Source organism: Cupressus sempervirens, chromosome 2 (genome assembly GCF_028749045.1).
Source record: "Cupressus sempervirens isolate cs-2001-9-10 chromosome 2, ASM2874904v1, whole genome shotgun sequence".
Classification (NCBI taxonomy): domain Eukaryota; kingdom Viridiplantae; phylum Streptophyta; class Pinopsida; order Cupressales; family Cupressaceae; genus Cupressus; species Cupressus sempervirens.
The window spans coordinates 440,863,082-440,885,693 of NC_143119.1; the positions used below are offsets into that span (position 1 = coordinate 440,863,082).

Consider the following 22,612-nt stretch of genomic DNA (forward strand, 5'->3'; position numbering starts at 1 on the left):
TGTCTCATGTGATCCTCTATAAATTGAGATGTCATTAAAGAACACACGTACAACCTTTTGCATGTGCTTATTGAAGATGTGATTCATGCATGCTTGGAAAGTGGAAAAGTGCATTAGTGAAGCTAAATGGCATCACCAAGAATTCATAATGGCCATAGTGACATCTAAAGGGTGTCTTATGTATATCCTCCTCTTGAACCTGTATTTGATGATACCTTGAATGAAGATCAATCTTCGAAAAGAATACTGGACTATGTAGCTCATCCAACAATTCATCTATCCGTGCAATAGGATAGATGTCCTAAATTGTTTTCTCATTTAATGTTTAATAGTCAATGCACATGCATATAGTGTCATCCTCCTTCACCAACACCTCAAAAGAAGCAAAAGGGGATAGAACTAGGCTTGACGTGCACCATATCTAATAAGTACTAGATGATCTTCTCTACTCATCCTTAAATTTTTAAGATGATACAGGGAGTGGTGATCATGGGCTTTGTGCCCTCTAACTCAATCATGTGCTTGAAATCTCGGTTAGGAGATAACCTAGGAGGTATGTCACCAAAAATAAGACTGTTCTCATCCAATTTCCTTTAAACATCTACATGAAATGGCCGATCATCCTATGAAGCTGACTTGGACAAAATGAAGCACTATGCCGTCCAACCAACATCACCATGTTTGAACAATGATTGCATCCTACAAGTTGAAACCGCCGTTGATCCTCCATTAGAGAGCGCCTTAAGCACAACCTTCGTATCATCTACCATAAACTCAAGCTGCATCCTTCTGAAATCCTATACATATCTTCCAAGGGACTATAAGCACTAGTTGTCCAAACCTATGTTGATCTCTTCAAATTCTACAACATAAAAATCATCTATCAATGTATAGTCACCCATACGAATACTCAAGTACGAAACTCTCGTGTTGTGTCATAGAGTGAACCTAATTGCCACTGTCACACTAAATCTGAAAAATTTATTTGCAAGTAACTCTTGTTTGACAACCAATCCCTCATTTATGAAATTATGTGTAGGTTCACTATCTACCAAACCTGTCACATGTTTCCGCTTGATCACTCCCTTGAGGCGAAAGGGATGGATTGTGGGAACTATTACAAAGTAATTGGTAAAATACTTGCTTATTATTAACAGAGACTGAGAGGTTTATAAATACAAAAGAATGGAATGATGTTTCCTTAGGAAACGATCGTAAAGAATAGAAACATTCTATTCTAGAAATAGAAAACTAAATATTAGAAACATTTTAATATTTATAGAAGATTACAATAGATAACCATTAGATACTAATAGAGATAATAGAAACTATCTATTATCGTAATATCCTTCCTTAATGGTTAATCTATCTAGAGCACGACGCTGTCAAAAGCGTAAAAGGAAGATTCTACTTGCTCAAAGTTCTCCGCACTATTAGCTATGGGCTGCAAACCAGATTGCCTAGATAGGGAAGCTAAGCGCTTCCGACATTTAACTGTTATGTGACCAAACTTGTGGCAATAATTGCATTGAATGTTCTTCTTTCGAGAGCCTTCTGAATCTTGAGCAGAGGATTTTTGCTGAGATTTACCTTTATCCTTATGAAAGGATTTGGCAGCAACGACTTGCTTTGTGGAGGAGGAGCTGGAACTGCTATCAAATTGTTGTTTCCATTGGTCTTGCGGAAGCAGAAGTGTGTAGAGATCAGTGAACTTCGAATTAACATCATAAGACGTGATGTTGAGAGTCTCAATGAAATGCTCATAGGACTTTAGTTAACTAAGGAGAGTGATAACCACAATGCCCTCTTCCTCCATCTTGTGACCGATGGCAAGCAATTGATCACAGATTTCTTGAATCCTATTTAGGTGAGCCTTGAGTGAGGTTCGCTCATCCATGATAATAGAAAACAGAGTGTTCTTCAAGAAGAAAGCTCTGCGTTTGTCAGAAGTCTCATGAAGACCTTTGAGATGTGCCCATATCTCGGTAGTTGTTTTGCTGGATGGAATCTGAGAGAGTTGATCATCAACTATGGATAATTTGAGAAGCATCACCGCCTCCCAATTATTCAAATCCCATGTATCCTGATTATTCGAAGGATGACCTAGAAGAGAGCTCGAAAAACCCATAATGAATATGTTGTCGGTTTCTAGATCCACTGGCTCGAAAATTGAGGCAAAAAAATTGAGGCACTCAGAAAAATCTTACAACTCAGTTGAGCTCTCGAAAAACCTTTCAAGAATCTGTAATTAGAAAAAAATTTAGAGGTAAAAAGACTAGGGTTTCGAGCAAAAAAGAAAGTTTGTAGTCATGGAGATCAATTATGCAGAAAAAAGGGTAGATTTGGATAGAACTGGCTGCAAAAATTGACTAAGAATAGGTGGATTGCAGAGGCAACAAGTACTGTGTGAAGGCTGCGATTGTATTTGGAGGAAAAAATGGGAGAAATTGCGCGGGTTGCAGAATACGCTATTTAAATCGTGTGGGTTGTGACATGAGACGTGATTTTTTTAGTCGCAATGGCCAAATTCTTTATGAACAAACCCTACATGAACTAGGAATTGCTCGAGTTGCAGACAAGTTTGCAGATTTTTGTCTTTGAGAAATTGCCTAAAGAAATGCCTTGAGAAATCGACCAAAGAAATTGCAATTTGCAGATGTGATTTTGTAGATCGGAGCTTGAAAAAACGCGATTTGCAAACTTGTCTTCTGAAAACCCTAGCCAAAAAAACAAGGTAGTGAACAAACAAATTCCTCACATAAACGGAAACCTTATACGGGTTGTAGAGAAAATCTTATAAATAATTTCGAAAAATTAAGGCAAATAACTTCAGAGGAAATTATAAATTTTTCAAAAAAACTTCCAAGTATTGGCTTTGATACGATATTATGAAGTAATTGGTAAAATATTTGCTTATTATTAACAGAGATCAAGAGGTCTATATATACCAAAGAATAGAATGATGTTTCCTTAGGAAATGATTGTAAAGAATAGAAACATTCTATTCTAGAAACAAAAGACTAAATATTAGAAACATTCTAAAATTTACAAAAGATTACAATAGATAACCATTAGATACTAAACAAAGATAATAGAAACTATCTATTATCAGAATAGGAACTTCTAAAAGAGTGGCATTGGTACCTTGTGTAGCAACCACTACATCATCATCTCCAAGCTCTACTTATTGTGCCTCTTGCTGACCCTCTACACCACTATCCTCACAGCCTATATCTTGGACTTATTCGTCATCCACATCAGGGATGACCTTAATAAGGTGTGCCTTGTCATTCCCAAGGCATCTGTGTCCCAGCTCACATGGCTTCTTATATGTGAAACATAATTTCCTCTGCAATTCATTATGAGACTCCTAATCTAACCTAGGAGGTGGAGTTGGCACACCCTTGCACAGTTTAAATGCCTTACAAAAAGGTCTTGGACCCTCTGAAAGGTTTCATATCCCTGAATAAGAATAGGGCGGAGGTCTGGTGTCCAAGTCAAGTGTTCTCCGAATGAACTCTTTCAGGGTGTTAGGCTTAAAAGACCTCACCGAATCTCGTAGTCTCTCTTGTAGCCACTCAATGAATATCATCACAACATGCTTAGGAGACATCTCTAGAACCATGCTTTGCTATATGCTGAAACTCATTAATGTAAGTCTCATTGTGATTTGTCTCTCTCATCAAAGCTAGATCTATGTTGTGCAACTCCACATCCTTTTGATCAGATCTAGCAATAAGTTGCTTTGTGAACTTTGTGTAAGAGTGTAATAAGATCATGGTTAGTGTGTAACCAATTCGTGGTGCCGCCAATCATATGCAACCCCATCCAAATGTAGCATGACAAACAGTATAGCCTCCTGCTGAGGTATATGCTTAAGCGTCAAATATATATCCAGCTTGTGGAACAAAGCCTGTGCACTATTCTTCCCACTGCCATCAAATAGAGATAACATAAGCTTGCTGGTAGCTTGTTTAAGATCACCATTCTTCTGCTATCTGGGCCATCTATCTCCCCTAGGCTTCAAACTGTCCTTGTCTTGTGCACAATACTGGGGTATTGGAAATGTATCTCTGACATGTTATAGAAGGGTTCGCCCCTCATCTGTAGCTTCCATCAATGTGCCTTGAAATCGAACACCCTCCAATGGGTTTTCCAGTGCTTGTTCCTTGTTGGGACAAAAGTGTGGCTGTAAAGGCCTAATAGCTATTGTGTATGTGTCCTGTCTCGTCTAGGAGAGCCAAATTTCTATCATCTGAGGAAAGAGACTTGCTGCACCTATGGCTGCTAGCAACTGGTACTAACCTACCCCCACTGTCTCTGGTCAACCCAACTCCAGCTGGTCAAGACTGTCTTGAAGCCTGTCTAATGTCTGCACTATCCATGGTTGAGTGTAGAGTCCTAAACATCTCCTGGTCAAAATCATCCTTCTGGTTCTATCTAATGCCATCATGTAAGTCACCCATGTCCGCCGGATCCTCTGTATTAGGATCTACTTGTTCCTGAGCTGTCATACAGATGTTATATCTGTAAATCTCAGATCTGCCCATATGCATAGAACTTAATCCAAATTTTTTTAGGTTGGTAGAATCACTGCTCTGATACCACTGAAAGATGGCAAGTAGGAATCTCTGATGGAAATATTGAAATTTGATTGCCAATTGTGCCTTTGAACAGTGCAGGCTAATTTTTTTGGTTAATTCACTACTCTGATTTTTTTTTGGTTTTGATAGTTTTTATATTTATTTTTTGATTTTTGATATAATGGGATTCAAAACAGTTTAAGTAAACCAAAATAACAACTGTGAACCAAATTTTGGCTGATCATTGATTATTATCAAATGCACATTACAGGAAAACTGTACAAGGTAATTATTGAAAGAATGAATGCTGATAAATTTTACCATGCCCAACTAGGTCTAGGTCTGCTGACTAGAGCCCTATCATGACCAATGCTGCTCGAGTCCTGCAAGCTAACCAATGATGCCTTGTAAAAAATAGGAACCTGCACTAAAAAATAGGAAGCCTCTCCAAACACCTGAAACTTCTCTAAAGGATCCTGCTCTGCTCTATGGTCCCTCGGGTGGTCATCCAGTTAACTACCAATTCTTCTCCCTAAAAAATAGGAGACCAATCTTAAATGAACTGCCGTCTAAAAGCCCAAAATGGCTCACAAAACCCTTCCAAATCCCTGTGACCCTCTGAATGAGTCCTAACCATTTTGTTGACCTATGAGAACTCGAATGATAGGTCGACCCTCTGACAACTGTTGATCAGTTGAATGAGGAGATATGACAATCCCATATAAAACTAAACAAAATCAACTAGTGTTCCATGGGGAAACGTTCTTCCCAAAGATCATGGCGGTTTTGAGATGGGACATCTGGAATGGGGGAGTGCCTCCAAAATGTCTTTCTGCTGCATACCCACCTCTGCCACATTTGTCTTCCGACCATAGACGTTTCCCACAATCTTGAGCCTAGAAGAGGCATTTCTTTCAGAAGGGATGCCATTGAGGGATAGTAGGAAGTCTCTGAGACACCCATATGTTCCTTGACATGGAAAAAACTCCCCGACATTTCCCTCCAAATAAGTCAAGTTTTCTTTAAAAAAAACTAACCCTAAATTATTTTTAAAGGTAATAAAAGGTTATAAGAGGCATTTAGTCTCACATTACATACCTAAAAAGACTATAATCGATTGATTTTGAAGAGAAATATTATCAAGAGGCGGGGCAGATTGATGACGATGCTACAAAGACAGGGCTGGTGGGTATTGGTATCAACGAGCTTATGGGATCCAGGAGCTTGAGTGATGAGAACATTGAGGAGTTAGGCAAGGAGCTTGGGGATGATTAGAGTCATTAGACTCTACTAGTATTTATTATTTATTATTTTGTTTTTGAAGTTTGAACATTGTTGAATCTTTTGATAACTTGATCAGTTGATTGTAATTTTGATGAACATTAAATCATGATTAATATGATTGTGAAATGAAAAATCTAAAAAAAAATAAAATTGTCATTTTAATGTCTATATTTGATGATTTCAATTTTGACATTTGTCATTTGAATATTACTACAGAATATAGTTATTATGCTATACATCTTTATCCTTAATATAATGTGTAATGTCAGCACTGATCCCCCACTGCCATCCCCCGGCATTCCCAATCTTAGACCCCAAGTTCCCCAGTCACCAAAAGGCATTCTGCCGCCCCCCCGGCAAGAAAATGCCCCAAACCTGGTGTAACACTGAAATCAATAGCATCATAGCAAACTGTTACCTGCTGGAAACTTATAATCATACAATAATCAATAGCTTTAAATTTCAGCAGAATAGGAATAGTCCAGGATTGTGGATATTACAATAAGAGTTATCAAGGCACCTTGAAAGTTTGGGTACAATTGCTGTTCATGACAACTAAATTGGTCTCATTTCACCGTTAATTTTTTTTGGAGCTTATAAATATCTTTCTAGCAGTAGTTTTCTGGTTTATAAATTTCCAATGATTTATTATCAATTTAGATTTCTTAAGAGTTTTAGTGTCATTTATAGTTTGGGGAACTATTTCTCAAGAGTGCAGATGCTTCTGAGCTGTGGTAAGAGGTTTAGAGAAGGGAAAATGGTGGAAGAGGAATCATTTAAAACACTGGTTTGATCCAAATGAATGAGAGTTTACTGGTTTATTTCCTTTTTTTTAAAAGATTTAACAAGAAACAGGCATCTTACATTGAATATTGAGCAGCTTTGTTTTAATCTTGAACTAATTATTTAAACAGAGGGTTTAGGTCCTAGGGCGATATTAATGTCATGTTAGGTATGATATGCTTTGACCCTTCAAATTTCTAGTTTCTTCAACTAATGGTTTCCCTAAATGTTAGGTGGTTTCTAGTTTTACACGGTTATTCTCCCTATAAAGAGACAACATTGAAGAGTCAATGAAATTTTCCTGGATTGTTTTCTTGTTTTAGTTTTGAATATAAATTCAATTTGAGATGATTAGTCCTTAATGACTAGTGATATGGAGATCATATTATTTTACATTTCTGATAGCATCTTATGTGGCTTATCTATATTTTGTCCATAAATTTATTTTCTATATCTCTTTTTCATTAAAGCATGACCAGCATATGCCATATATGATGCATCTATCCATTCAATCAACTACACCTGCCATGCAAGCACTTCTAGTCCTTTATATTTGGCGAGCATATGTTTCTAGATCACCTTCTGGTGGCTCACTAAGTTTTGCAAGTTGCTATTAGATTTCTTATTTGCAGGGAAATAGTAAAATAGGTTTATTTATTGCTTTGCATTAGCATGCAGAATGAAATAAATTTTGTCCATATACTCATTTTTAATTGAAATGCACAAAAAGCTCCCAGTGATGAGCTGTCCCATATTTCTTAGGCTTATTTATGCGATTTGTTATGAGAAGTTGAACATACGGCTTCGTTTGGTTACTTTTATGGAGCTTGAGATTACTTTCTTGGTTTGCACCATGCCTCTCTATTTGAGAAACTAGAAATGAATTCTACATTAGTTGTTCTTTGAGGACAGTTTTTGGTCAATATGACATTTCTGCAATTTTAAATACTGCAAACATGATAGTTAAGAATGCAAGAACTTTGGACATTAAAAGGAACATTAATGTGTGTCTGCTACACTTGACCAGGAGGATAAGTCTGTACCTGGACAAAGCAGACTAAGTAACCTTTCAACAATTTCATCATCCCAAGATCACCAGTTAGACTCCCGGGTGAGTATCTTTGTTTGTCTTTAAAGATTTGATAGTGTTTTGGGTTCCTATCTCATGGTTTATCCATGCCAGGTATCAAGGGGTGAACCCCCAAGCTATGAGTCAACTATAATGCAGAGATTTGAATCATTTGAAAATCCAATGGCTAGTGCCATGACTCAAGATTTTGAAGAAGACGAGGAGCATGTAGAAAATCCACAGTTTGGCAAGGCATTATATGATTTTACGGCAGGTGGTGATGATGAGGTAAACCATGAAAGACATGTGGGCATGGATGAATTATTTTGAAATGAATACATGTGATCAAGCATTGTTTTTAACTCTTTGTTGGTTGATGTTGCACTTGCAGCTGAACTTAACAGCTGGAGAGGAAGTTGAAATAGAATATGAAGTAGATGGTTGGTTCTATGTGAGTAAACGTATTTAATAAAAAATAATGCATTGCATCTCTAGACCAGTCTATTTTACTGGCTAACCTTTTATATATCTAAATTATTGCAGGTAAGGAAAAAACGACCTGGAAGAGATGGTAAAATGGTTGGATTGGTCCCTGTCCTTTATGTGAGCCCTTCCTAGAGTAGTTTTTATGTAGCAAAGAAATAGATATGTAGCTCTTCTGTCCCAACCTTATCTAAATTTAGTCATGATCTAGCCCTTGTCCTGTGTGCATTATCGCCTGAGTTTTGGTAGTTTTGTTTGAAAGTAGATGAGCATTTAAAAAATAATGGCTTTATGTAGATCCATTGGTTCCTAATTCTTTTATATTTTATTCTCAAGTCATCTATCTTCATGTTGTTTTCTGCAAGCTGATGTGCTTTCATGCAAGCATGAAGTAATAGTTGGTTCAAGTAAGGCATTCTCCCACTTCATATGTGCTCACTTTTTTGGCCTAGTTGAAGGATACTGAGTTGATTGTGGATATAATCCTATATTCTATTGTAATATATTCATCACTTTTTCCATCTCAATCTTAGGAAAACATTTTTTTAATCACACTAACGGGGTAGTTTGTTGCATGACACTCTTACGTATGTTCACTGTATTGTAATACCAGTTTCATACACCTTTTTACTCAATGGTGTTCTTGGAACTGTCATTTATTGTAAAATTCAGACATCGTAGTATCAATTTGTTATTTTGATTGGATGGATTTCAAGACATGAGAGAATTCTTTACATGGGGACTGGTTTGATCCATTTGCTGTGAGAAGTTAGAACAATCATTTACCAAATAAACTATCTTTAAAGGTGCTCTACCGCAGAAAGATCAACTTAGTGAGAGGTTGGTAAAAGGTTGCTTGCTAATGCCTCCATTGGAATGATATTATGTGAGGCTAATGATTTTCCAATATGCATAGAGAGCTGTTTTTGTGCTGGGCTGTAAGTATTAAGAGATGATTCTATACATCAATAGCAAAAATGGGTGTTGTATATATGTTGGAAACAATTATGTAAAACCTTATTTTTTGATGGAAGAAGTTTTTAAGTTCTCTGAAATGTTCAACTTAAATTTTCGAATCTACATTGAAGTCCAGAGTGGCAACAAGGATTGTATGACAAGAATGTTTCATTTGACATTATATTTTTCCAAACTAGTCATTTGATATAGGTTTTCTCAGAAAAATGTTGGTGTGATCATAATACATATTCATAATTTTACAGCTATGTCAGAGTCTTCAATTAGTAGTTTACTGGAATACTATAAAATAATTAACTAGCTTCACCTCAGAAGCCACTAATTTCCACAAAAACTAGTGTATGTATCGTGTACAGACATGTTTCCTTTATTGGAAAAAGCTATGGAAGATTGGTAAGACTGCTGTTGGTATTCCCATTCTAGACTTTCAAAGACACAAATAAATGAAAAATGGGGAAACAGAATCAGTAATAACATAACTTGAAGTAATCTCTAAAATTTGCAGAGCTGGACAAATGTTGGAGGTTTGACATTCTGGTGATAAATTTGATTATTGTAATTTTCAAGTAATTGTTTTGATTTGAGATTTTAAGCTGCAACAACATGAATATTTATCGACCTTTAACTGATGTACTAATGCTCATAAATTTATAGCATCTCTGGTTAAAACTGACATGAGGAATTTGTAGATGTTTCACCAATTGCAGGTAGTGTCTTCAAATTTGGTGCAAGAGTATAATTCCAATAGTCTATTATGTGTTTGGTGGAATAACAATTGAAGTTGCAAAGGTTGTCTTTTATTTTTTAATATTTTATTAAAGTGAAACTTGCCAAGTGAGCAGTTTGATGATTATATTTGAGAGGAGAGAATCTGAGAGTTAAATTGTTGTCGTGCAACATCTAGTAGAAGCATTTGAGTCGAGAGTGATTATCTAGAAGATAGTGCAATTATAAGTCCAATGCATACCGGTAAGTAGTTCTAATGTATGTATCCCAAATTATGACATTTAAAATACAAGTTGTAACATCTATTCTTGCTGCCTATCAAATCCCGAACTTTGTGTAATATGTTGGGGCATTTTCAGAAAGCACTGCTTTTTAATGAGGTGAAGATACAATTATCTTTGAGGCCATCATGGCATTTATTGTCTGAGGAATCCAATGGAGTGCTTTGTTCAACCTTGGGCAATTTTGGTAGATGAGATGGATGAAAAAGAGGTTTAGACAACCCAAGCAAAAGGATACTCAAAATTAGAGAGTAAGTATAAAATCACACTTTAATGTGATAACATTTATGGATCACTATTATCTCTTTGTTTATATATTTATAACTAGACCTACCTCACCACCTTACCAATCAACCAAACAATACTTATGTTGGCATAAAGAAACAATTGAAGAGTTAGGTTATTGTTCATGGAACCCTTAAATAATCATTTGGTTCACATGGTAAGGTGATCTTCTAGAAAAAAAATAGGACTGTTACTCCAAAGGCATTTGGTATGACTATTACTCCAAATGCATTTGGTATGTGGAGCTAATGACTTATTAAATGCAACTTATTACAACTTATTACATACCTTTGAATGCCTAATAATTCATTAATTTTCTATAATATGTGAGACAATTTAAGAAAACACAAAATCTTTCTTTGAGACCTATTAATGTGGTTGATAATTGAGTTGCTATGCTCAGTACCATCCTGACATTTATGGTTTGATGTATGGGGTAAAACGGTTTCCTCGAAATGAGAAAAATTGGGAGATGAATGATTAAATTAATTGGAGAATGTCATGATAAATGAAACAAGTCAAAAGCGGATATCATACAAAAGAAAGCATACAAATGTTTAAAATTTAACAAAATAATAATAAAGTACAACACATTTTTATAGCATTTATGGATAGGTATAAAATGGTTAATAAAAATAAGACAACGTGCACAAATTGACAAGACTAATAATATGCTAGAGAACCCCTAGACGGGTTAGCCTCGGGTAGTAGTTAGAAAGATAATATTCAAACCACTATGATGGAGACTAGCATGTCGTGGTAAGTAGAACATGTCTACAAAAGAAAAAAAAACTCGGCATAAAAACACCATAATGTTAATCCTAACAAATTGAGCTTACAAGAGAAATATAGGAAGCTTTGCACATATTTTACAAACATTAACTATAAGACGAGAGAAGTTGATAGTTGGCATTATTGGGAAACAATTGGAATCACTTATTGAACAAGTGGACAACACATGCTAGAGCTATAATGCAATCATGGAGGTATATAAAGATCATATTAGATGTAAATCCATTTGCCGTGCCTTGAGAAACATTTGGGGAAAAGACTTGATATATTCAATATCTTTATAGATCATGCAAATATGGAGCAAAGAAAGTAGTCAAGGACCTTCATATTAGATATAATCATTTACTTCATTTGCTAGAGTCACATGAAACTTATACAAGAATGATTAGAAGGGAGTTTATTACATTGTAGGAAATTGAGTTTTCCACATGCTTGCATACTCATAGAAAAACAAAGAGCTTAAGGGTAGATTGGAATGGAGAGAAAATGTTAAGAGCATCATTGCTCCCATATTTGTAGACTGATGGTGAGAGACAAGTGTTGAAAATTTTAGGACTTATTAGAATGCTCTTTTAAAGCTTGAAAGAAGAATGATTGGGATAACAATTGTTCATTGATGGGGGATGATTATAACAAGAATGACCTCCCTACCAATCATATTAGAATTGATGTTATATTTTCTCTATGGAATAAAGAAGGCTGCAATTTACTACATTGGGCCCACTTTGCCACCTCAACTATCCACAATAATTGTATGAAATTTTGTTGAAATAACACGTGTGAATTCAATTTGCATTTTAATTGATCATATTTAGCACATTCTTTGCTAGATCAATAAGTCACAACAAGGGCAATGGTGACTAAGGGTTTTTGAAAGGGATTTTTGGCAATCTCAGGTTGATGAAGAAGGGGATTAGTAGTTTGTAGCAATAGATGCAGGACATTGTTAGAGAAATTGACCATCTCAACAAAACTACTAGAGAGGAGAGAACTTTGGGACAACATATTGATAAACTTTTTGAGGTGATTAGTAATGTTGAAGAGGTTAAAAATTTAACGAAACATGTTCTACCTCTCGAAGCCAAAAACAGAGCTCTGGATCAGCTGATAAAGGATTTCCAAAAAAAATTGGATGGTCTGGATAACAGTGGTTAATATGGGGAAACGGTTAAGAAACTGGCGAATTAGAATTGCTCTATTTTGTAGGCAGTGGCTGACAACATTAACACTCTTCCGAACAAATTTGAACGAGGGAAAGGTCAAGGATCCAAGGAAGTGAAAGATGATCAAGGACCTAGCAAGTGCACCAAGGCCAACTCGAAGAAAATAGGGATGGTTGAAGCCAAAAAAATAGATGATCTAAGGCCTCTACATAAAACATGAATATCCTTGCAGACTAGGTAGTAGATCTATTAAAGACTTTATAGTTGGTTTTGTGTTATCTTTTTGCTTTCTTTTTGCTGTCTTTTCCAGCTTGTTTTTAGCTTCTTGTTTTAGCTTGTACTGCTCTTGGTGCCAATGCACAATTCTTCTGGGTTTCTAAGTTTTTATCTTTTTGCTACTCTGTAAAAGATTTTGGGTCCTTTAAAACCTGTTTTTACTTAATCAAAACAAGTCACAAGTCTTCTCAAGTTTTGAAATGAAATGAAGTGAAGATGCATTTGATCTAGCTTTCAAACAGTATCTAGATGAGAAAGTTCATGCTACTTCATTATTTTGTTTTTTTGTTTTTAATTGAAATTTGCATTTGTTCATTATTTTGTATTAATGTCCACCCATGCATTAATATTGATTCCGTTTTATAGGTGGAACATTTTTCTCATTTAAAGGAGTCAATTTGAGCTAGGTGTGATCACAATAAACAAACAAACGTTAGACTCCTTTAAATGAGCTCCATTCTTGCACCTACAAGCATAAACAAAGAAAACCCAAGTTAGTAAGCATGATTCACGTCGAGTTCACCAATTGTAGGAATAGAAAATAGGTGTAAAAGCATATTATGAGAAACCACAAACTCAAATAAAATATGATAATATACTCTAATCTACCATGTAAACCAATAAAAATAAAGGAGATTGAAAATAACAAAACTCCCTTTTCAAGTGTAGTTCCCATGTCCTTTCTTCTCCATTGTTGATGTATCTCCAATTGCGTCCACCCATGCATTAATATTGATTCAGTTTTATAGGTGGAACATTTTTCTCATTTAAAGGAGTCAATTTGAGCTAGGTGTGATCACAATAAACAAACAAACGTTAGACTCCTTTAAATGAGCTCCATTCTTGCACCTACAAGCATAAACAAAGAAAACCCAAGTTAGTAAGCATGATTCACGCCGAGTTCACCAATTGTAGGAATAGAAAATAGGTGTAAAAGCATATTATGAGAAACCATAAACTCAAATAAAATATGATAATATACTCTAATCTACCACGTAAACCAATAAAAATAAAGGAGATTGAAAATAACAAAACCCCCTTTTCAAGTGTAGTTCCCATGTCCTTTCTTCTCCATTGTTGATGTAGCTCCAATTGCTTATAGTGCACACACAATTGAAAGAAAAATACTAATGATAAACTATTTTGATGAATGCTATCGAGAATACTAGAAGCATGGTTTGAGCATAATGGGTTCTTAAGACTAATGGGTTGTTAAGGTGAAAATGAGTGCAAGATGGCTCAATTTATAGCCAAAATGCAAGAGATTAGACATGAATGAGGAGATGGACATTTTTCAATTTGAGTGTGCAACTTAGCACAATATTCCTTGGAACATCTATGACATATATGACACAATATGGCACATATAGGATTCTATGACACATAGAAGTCAACACGGCTAAAAGTGGAAGATAATCTATGACAAGCTTATGACACACCAAAGACACTTGTAGACAAGAATTTATGACAAATGTGGCTTATTATAGTCATGTGTAAGGAATAATATATACCAAATATGATACATATTAACCAAGTGTCAAGACAAGGTGGCATATTTGAATTAAAAATTTATAATTCCACACATAGAAATTAGTAAATTAGAAATTAGAAATGGGAAAATAGGACTTAGGAAATTGAGAATTTACTTAGTTTGCAAAGTTGGACCAATGAATTAATAAATATTAATTAATTGAGAACATTGGTTAAAAGGAATAATTAGTAAAGTGGCATGAAAATGATTGAAATGACATAGGAATAGATTATGGGTTTACTAATCCTATAGGAAAAATTAGTAAATGATTGGCCAATTCGATGAAATAAATGTAGGATTAACCTTTTGATAAAATGTGATGATTATGCAGATCGACTAGGATGATGATGTAGATCAAAGCCATGATCAAATTGATTGAGTGATTAGGATTGATAACTTGTCAAGGACATATGACATGGATTAAGGACATGTGACATATAACAGAGATTGTAAATGCCACAGGATCAAAGTTAATTGATAATATTGATGATAATAACATCGATGAACATTGTCAATGTTATTAAATTAATTGGATAAGGCCACGATTTGACATTAAGGGATTTGACAATGTTGATGATAAAATAATAAAAATGGCATGTTGACGTAGCGTTGAGGAACATACCAGTGCTAAGCTTGGATTTGATAGATTGACAAGGCACCGAGGGGCACAAAAATGCCTAAGGTTGGATAAATGATGATTGATTAGAGATGTTTGACCTGTTTAAGATCATTTTGGATTAATTTAGAATGGTTTTAGGTTGATTTGGAATGGGTTTTGGGTTAATTTTGGATGATTTTGGGTTAACTAGAAAGAATTCCGATGATATTGTAATAAGGGTTGATCATATGAGATTCCAACGATGTAAAAATGATTTGGAGTCAATTCCAAAAAGTTTAATTAGTTTATAGGAACTGATTCTAAAATGATCTACAATTGATTTGAAAGGGAGTGTGGATGATTAAGTAGATTATCAAAATGTACTTGAATGATAATCAAATTGGCCAAAAGCTCATAATTAGTGAAATGAGAAAATGGGATGCATTAGTATGAAAATATGATTAAATAGTAGACGCGAACCATTTTTGAGCATCTACACAAACAAAGAAAGATATATGTCAATCTAAGTATGTGAAAGAAATCTTGAAGACATTTTGGATGAATGAGTCTAAGCTAGTGAGTACAACTATGGTGACTAGAGTGAAATTATCAAAAGAAGATATGACGGGTGAGGTAAATCAAACTCAATACAGATCTATGGGTAAAAGCACAAACCTATGTCAACTTTTATAAAGAAAAAAATCCTAAAATGCAAATTACTCAACTTTAATGACATAAAAATGGTATTTGTGTTTAAAATTTGAAGATGATGTAAATTGATGAAATGTGTGAAATTGGATGAATTTTATGTCTATAAATATTTTTTAATTTTTGAGTAAGAATTTATTAATTTTTTAAATTACGTTGAAGTCATTTTTTTAACTGCAAAAAATATAGGGTTTAGTTCCCATCAAAAGAAGCATATGAAAATCATCTTCTTTTACTCTAATTTGAAAATATGTTATAGATGACATGTATAGTTAGGTCACAAAAAAAAAATATTGGCTTTTGATGTATATTTTATTTGTCATAAGTACTCAAGGTTGACCTTTTCAGAAACCAACAAATATTTCATCCTATCAAATCTAAAATTTTTAAAAACAAATTACATATTCTTGAAGAGAACTCTCTTCTCTAGGGATAAATATAAATTTTAATTTTTTTTGATATGATCTACTATTGTTTTTTTTTGAGGGTTTATCTTCTCAAATGTTAAAATACCTACTTATAAAATTATGACATTTATAACATATTATAACTAATCAAAACACTATGAAATTTATATAATGATGATATTGACTCCAAGATCTATATAAAAAGAAAATTTTAGTTGTTTTTTTAAAAGTTGAGTTTTGATAAGAAATGAGATTTGATCAAAACAGGTTTAAAGGTCCTAAGAAGCATCATAGATCTATTCTTTTACCCCTATGATTGGAAAGTTACAATGTATTGTACATAGTAGACTGGATATCACACTTGTTGGAATTGTTACAAGGTTTTCATTTAATCCAAAGGAGACTAATATGACTTGTGGAGAGGATATTTAGATATCTTAAATGAACTAAAGATTATGGCCTATGGTATAAACAAGAGGATGACTTTAATCTTAAAGTCTACACAGATGCTGATTGGTATGGTAATGTTGATGTAAAAAAGTGTACAAGTGGTGGAGCTTTCTTTTTAGGAGAAAGAATGATAACATGGATAAGTAAGAAACAAATTTGTATTTCACAATCTACCACTAAATCTAAATATATTGCTACTGCAATAAATTGTTCAAATACTGTTTCAATTAAGTAACTATTGTAAGGAATGCAAAAAGAGGTAATTGAGCCTATTATTATTTACTATAATAATACTAGTACCATAAATATTTTAAAAAATTTGGTGATGCATGCAAAATCAAAGCACATATCAATCAAATATCATTATTTGAGAGAACAAGTACAAGAGAAACAAGTAAGGCTTGAATTTGTGAAGTCTAATGAACAAATTGTTGATATATTTAGCATGTCATTTCCTAAGGATGCTTTTGAGTATCTAAGAGGCAAAATAAAGGTCATATCCCTATCCAAAATTCACTAATTGAAGATGTATGTTGCATCAATTCATGAATGAATTGTAAAATATTTATGAAGTCAATGCATATGTGTTCATACTTTAAGAGTATTTCTAAAGTTGTGAAGTTGATTGTGATGAAAATAATGTAATCAATAGATGCAAGGTACAAGGATAACTACAATGTTTTATAAGTTTCACATTAAAATTTATAAGGACCTTTGGCATTGTTGTCAAAAGAGGAATATGGGAGATGATAGAGATGATTGTAAGATTACAGGAAAGGGAGAAATGAGAAAAGAAGAATAAAGACTAGATGAGATCACATCCTAAGGGGGAGTATGTTGAAACTTTTAGATTGTAAGATTGTTGTTGTTGCTAAAGATATAGACCGAGTACATCTAATGAACTAGGTTGAACACAAGAACTGTAAAGTTGTATTGTTGACAATTTCTAACTTTAATTACCTTATATAATGTTTTATAATATAAAATCATATGTTATGTGTTGCCATCAATGCCAAAGGGGGAGATTGTTAACCCCAATTGATAATGTAATAGGTAATGCTATGAATGTTTATGAAAGAGTAATATCAGTTGGTATATTATCATTGATGTCAAAGTCTTAGTTGGCTAGAAATTATGCTAATTCAGTAGAGTGTTATATCATTTGATTAATGAAGAGGATTCGAAGAAAGTATGATGAAAACATAATTAATAAGTATGATATTTAATGGGTACTTGAATGAGTTGGACATTGATAATGTAATATTGATTTGATTATTTTACAATCATATATTGTAGCAATAGATAAAGAACACTAGCTTAATTGAGTTACAAGGTTAATGAATGGAGATTGTATTCATTGATTGACTACAATTTCCTGAGTGATTGAAAAAGAAAAAGAGAAACATAGTATTTACCAAGATAGTCTAGTAATAACCAAGTTCTATGTTACCTGAGTAAATGTTATGTTTACTGAGTAATAGTTGGATGAACAAGTTTGGAGAATTGGAATTTGTGGCTGACTTTTGATAGAAATTTAGAAAGTTTGAGATAGTCTAAGGCCCGAGTTAAAGTTTGTCACAAGATCAACATATGAGAAAATTCAATAAGGAACTGATGATGAGGATTAGAGAAGGATAAGGATGGACACAAAGTTCTATATACTTTATATTTTTTGAGCATCTAAATTCATTGTATGGAGTTTGAATCTGGAAATTTGGTATGAACCTAAGATCAATGATTGTGATTAAGAAGCAAAAGATGGAAGAATCAGGAAGCTTGGAGATGACTATTTACAGAGAAGATTAAGAAAGTTTAGGTTGTTGGTTCAGAGTTGATTATGCTAATATGCTGATTATGTTACTATGAATGTGAAGTTGTTGAAGCTGAAAAGAAGATAGTTGAGCTTGATGATCTGAGTAGAGTTGAAGGAAGGAGAAAGAAGGTGTGAATCAACTTAGTGACAAAAAAGAAGAAGAAAGAGAAAAGAACATAGATCTGAACAAGGAAAGGTAGTTTATATTCTCAACAAATTATTTTTATTGTTACTTTTAAACCATAGTCGCAAATTTTTTTGGAAGAACCGAGTGGACCTAACATGTCTACATAATCCTATATGGAAACATCAATTAGTGGTAGAGTAGGCCACTCTTTAGATAAGATCAAGGAGTAATAAGGTCTAGATGATATTTTGGTGAAATCCTCTAACAAGGTCACATAAACAATGTGTTTTAAACCTTTAACAAGGTTGGCTCCTAGCCGAGCTCACTTTTGAAGAGCGTATATTTTTGGGTTGTTGGTCCCAGGTTGTTTTTCCCTTTATAGGGTTTCCACATTAAAATCATAGTGTTAAATGTGTGAATGTTATTTGTGTCACAAGTTGTTTTACACATTTTTATAGTTTACTACAACTCGGCAATAACTAAGTAATTACAAGGTAATAACTAAGCTATTTTACTGATAATCAGTAATGTAAATGACAATAAGTTAATAATTTGGAATAAAGTGATAGAAAGTACTAAATGATAAGTTGAATGGTTAAACAAAGTGATTTTTTATAAGGTTTATAATGTTTTATTGATACTAATTTTTTTTGAAGGGACTATATGGTAATTGGATATAGCTGATTCACCTCCCCTCTCAATTATCTAACAACCCTACCAATGTCTTTAAGCATAGCACCTTGAAATATATGGTTTATTATTTAATGTATTTTAAGAGTAGTATCCAAGGAAAAAATCCCTAAGTTCTTTCTTTATGAAATATAATGCATCTATCATCTTCCCAAAAAGGAAAAAAATAAATATAAGTACAAAATTAAGAAACATTATTTCTTTGATGAAAATATACCAAATGTGCATCTTGATAATAGGAAAAAAAGAGAGAAATAAATTCATCCAATAGTGATATACTAGAAAAATAAACTTTGTATAGTTGGAAATATAAGAGAAGTAACTGAGAGGGGAGGGGTGAATTAGTTACCACAAAAAAAAATCCAAGATCCCTTAAGATGTTAATACAATTCAAAATCAAACTTTGCAAAAATTGAAATACTGTTGTAACTTGGTTAGCACTGAATCACTCGCTTAACATAGTAACTCAGTTAATGCTGAATACATGCACTATTACTTGGTTAACACTAAACATGTAGATCTTATGATAGTAAATGTGATTAAATTTAATTAACGTAGTTACAAAAACATAAAGAAAATAACATGAACACATGTGACACTATGATTTAACGTGAAAACCTAATGTAGGAAAACCACTAGTTGCAACTAGTTATTATTTTTCACTCTTCTGAAGTGAGCCATATTAGGAGCCAACCTTGTTAAAGGTTACAAAACACACTCTTAGGCGTGGCCCTATTAAAGGATTTAAATCACCTTGTTAGGAGTGACCTTGTTAGAGGTGTTTAGACACTTCAATCTAGAAATGCCATCTTGTTAGAGGATTTGGAAAATAGCTGTTAAGCTAACTTTGTTAAGAGATTGATTCACTGCTACAATTATTAAAGAGTAACAATGATACAACCTGATTGTTGATGCAATTGTATTTTTTGATTTTAGATCTCTATTTTGGCTTGAATACTTGATCCTCCTTGATCAGATAAAACTTTGCATCTTGGTCAACTTAGGATACTTTGATATCCTTCCAATTTCCTTCCTTGATTTATCTTTTTTATCACATGCTTCTCTCTTTCAATCCCACAAGTTGACCTTATACTTATATCATTTACCTTGTCAAGTTAGCTTGAATATGTTGGAAATATGAGATAGGATAAGTTAGTCAAAATTGGCGGGGGGGAAGGGGGGGGGGGGGGGATGGTGAATTGGTAACTTAAAAAACTCAATCTTAATTCACCAATTAATCTTTCATGTGTATTCTGATCTAATTGCGTGCATGAAAAAATGAAAGAATTAAAACATTCATAACACTTTGACACACAATATGATGACCTAGAAGTCTTCCAAATAGAAAGTAAAATTGGAGTGGGGATAATACCCACAAACTTTAGTATTGTAGTATAAAATTGGCTTGTTAAGGCTTGCAATGATCACTTTTGATGATCTGCCCTATTAGGAGCAATAAGGACTACTAGGTCCACCCTGCAAAAGGATTTACAAACATACAATGAAGTATGCACTCAGTAAAGAGATTTACAAAAGATTTTTAAGTCTACCTTATGAAAGGATTTAACTGTTCCACCTATTAGGATGAACCAGTGGTTGATATCTAACCTGCAACTTGATTTGCTGAATGGGATTCCTTTGAAGTGTAATGATCACCTTACTGTGATGGATAAATCTTTGTTGCTCCTTATACTGTTGTAGCCTTTTACTTCACACTTCTACTTCTCTATACATATTCTTTTATACTTCTTTTTTTGATATCTTTGGATGTGATACAATACATTACATATATACCAATCTAATTTACAATACAAAGTTGACTACAATACAAGTTTCACAATGTTGGCTTAGCCTACAAGCACTCAGGTTTTGAAGACAAACTCGGTGAGGTTTTGACACTCAAAAACTATTATCAACACTCAATATCATCATGCATTCAATAGACGTAGAAGCTTGGTTCATACTAATCACTTACAAGTAGTCTGAACTTGGTCTACATTGGTGACCTGATGAATACTATAAAACTCAACATATAAACTGAATCACTTGATTCATACTGCATAGCTTGGTCAAAACTATCACTACGAGCTTGGTATAAATTGAATCACTTGGTTGGTAGTGTCATAGCTCAATCAACAATGGATTCACATCATTGAAATTGAGAACTCAGTAACCATTGTAGAACTTGGTTTGTGCTGAGAAACTTGGTAAACACTGATAATCACCAACTTGGTAGTATCTTCTTGGTGCAAACTAAATGATGTTCCTTGTACTTGGTAGAAACTGTAGGACTTGGTAGAGCTTGAATTACTTGGTTAACACTGCTAATTGTACAATAAGTGCGATAACTACTAGTTATCTGATTAAGTGTGTGTGTCACTAATAAACAAACTTGATTGAAATGTCAACAATCTCCCTCTTTGGCATTAGTGACAAAAATACTTATCAATCAAAACTGAATTCTCAAAAAGTTCAAAACAATCTTTAGTCTCCATATTGTGTCTCCAACTTAGTGACATACTCTATTTTTGAGATTTTTCAAAATTTCTTTTGTAAGAGATGTTTAACTGAATATCTATACATGTATAATATTATGATGCTCCCCCATACATATATATTCATTATACTTTACACGTTATATACATTTTCTCATCTTCTTCCTTTTTATATCATATCTTATATTACATCTTCTCTCCCTTATTTTATATACATCTTCTCACCCTTTTTGACATAAATGCCAAAAGTGTATGCTACATGGTTATTCCAAAATGTGACAAGAAATCAAAATGTACCTTTAGAATTAGTGACATTGCCTTGTCCCAATTTTCTTGTAACACCTTGCTTGCATGCAATGTAATCTACACTTCTACTAATAATTTCATCATATGATTAGCTACAAAGAAGTTGTTATCATGGATGAAAGTTTTAGCATGTGCAATGTGTTTCTGAAATGCATCCATGTTTAGAAGAATCATGCCTTATATATCTACAAGTGTAGCCTTTATCCTTGCTTCTTCACTGAGCAATTCTTCTTGCAAATCAATCAAAAATTTGATCTTTGTATAGTGAGTAGAATTGTAACTCAGGTCAAGTGACAACTGGTGTGCACTTGCCTTTAGATCTTCATCTATTTTAGAGAGTTTATCTTTGATGTCCTATGTGAAGATAGATGTATCACAAAGTTTACTGAATAGAGAAGTGACATTGTTGGCAGAGGATTCCAATGAGCCTAGAATAATAGAAAAGTCTACTTGGTATAGTGCAATCTTTTGTGCTACTAGCTCCAATACTTTATTTTCAAATTTCCTCTCTACTATTTGTAACAATTTCTCTTGTCCATTCAATTCTTCATTCAATTTCTGGACCACTTTTGCTAATTGATCCAAAATAGGCTGAGAAGTGTCAACCTCAGTGTTGAGTGCCTCTATAAGAATGTTCTTTACATCTTCAAGCAATTGAAATTGTCTATTTCTTTCTTCTCTAAGCCTTTGTTGCTTAGCTTTATTTTGCAATAGTTCACCTAATATGTGCATTTGATCAGGATTTAGAGTAGAGACATCCCAATTTGGGATAACTATATCCTCATCA

At 33.7% G+C, this 22,612-nt stretch overlaps 1 protein-coding gene across 1 annotated transcript in view; it reads left to right on the plus strand.

Moving 5' to 3' along the window:
- LOC149572967 (SH3 domain-containing protein) overlaps window positions 1–9,257 on the plus strand; it is a 122,734-nt gene extending 113,477 nt beyond the window's left edge. Inside the window, exons 23-26 of the mRNA XM_089814098.1 lie at window positions 7,678–7,761; window positions 7,834–8,007; window positions 8,111–8,170; window positions 8,263–9,257. Coding sequence (XP_089670224.1) covers window positions 7,678–7,761; window positions 7,834–8,007; window positions 8,111–8,170; window positions 8,263–8,337 — 393 coding nt within the window. The 3' untranslated portion in view covers window positions 8,338–9,257. The remainder of the gene's footprint in view (window positions 1–7,677; window positions 7,762–7,833; window positions 8,008–8,110; window positions 8,171–8,262) is intronic.
- Window positions 9,258–22,612: the final 13,355 nt, after the last annotated feature.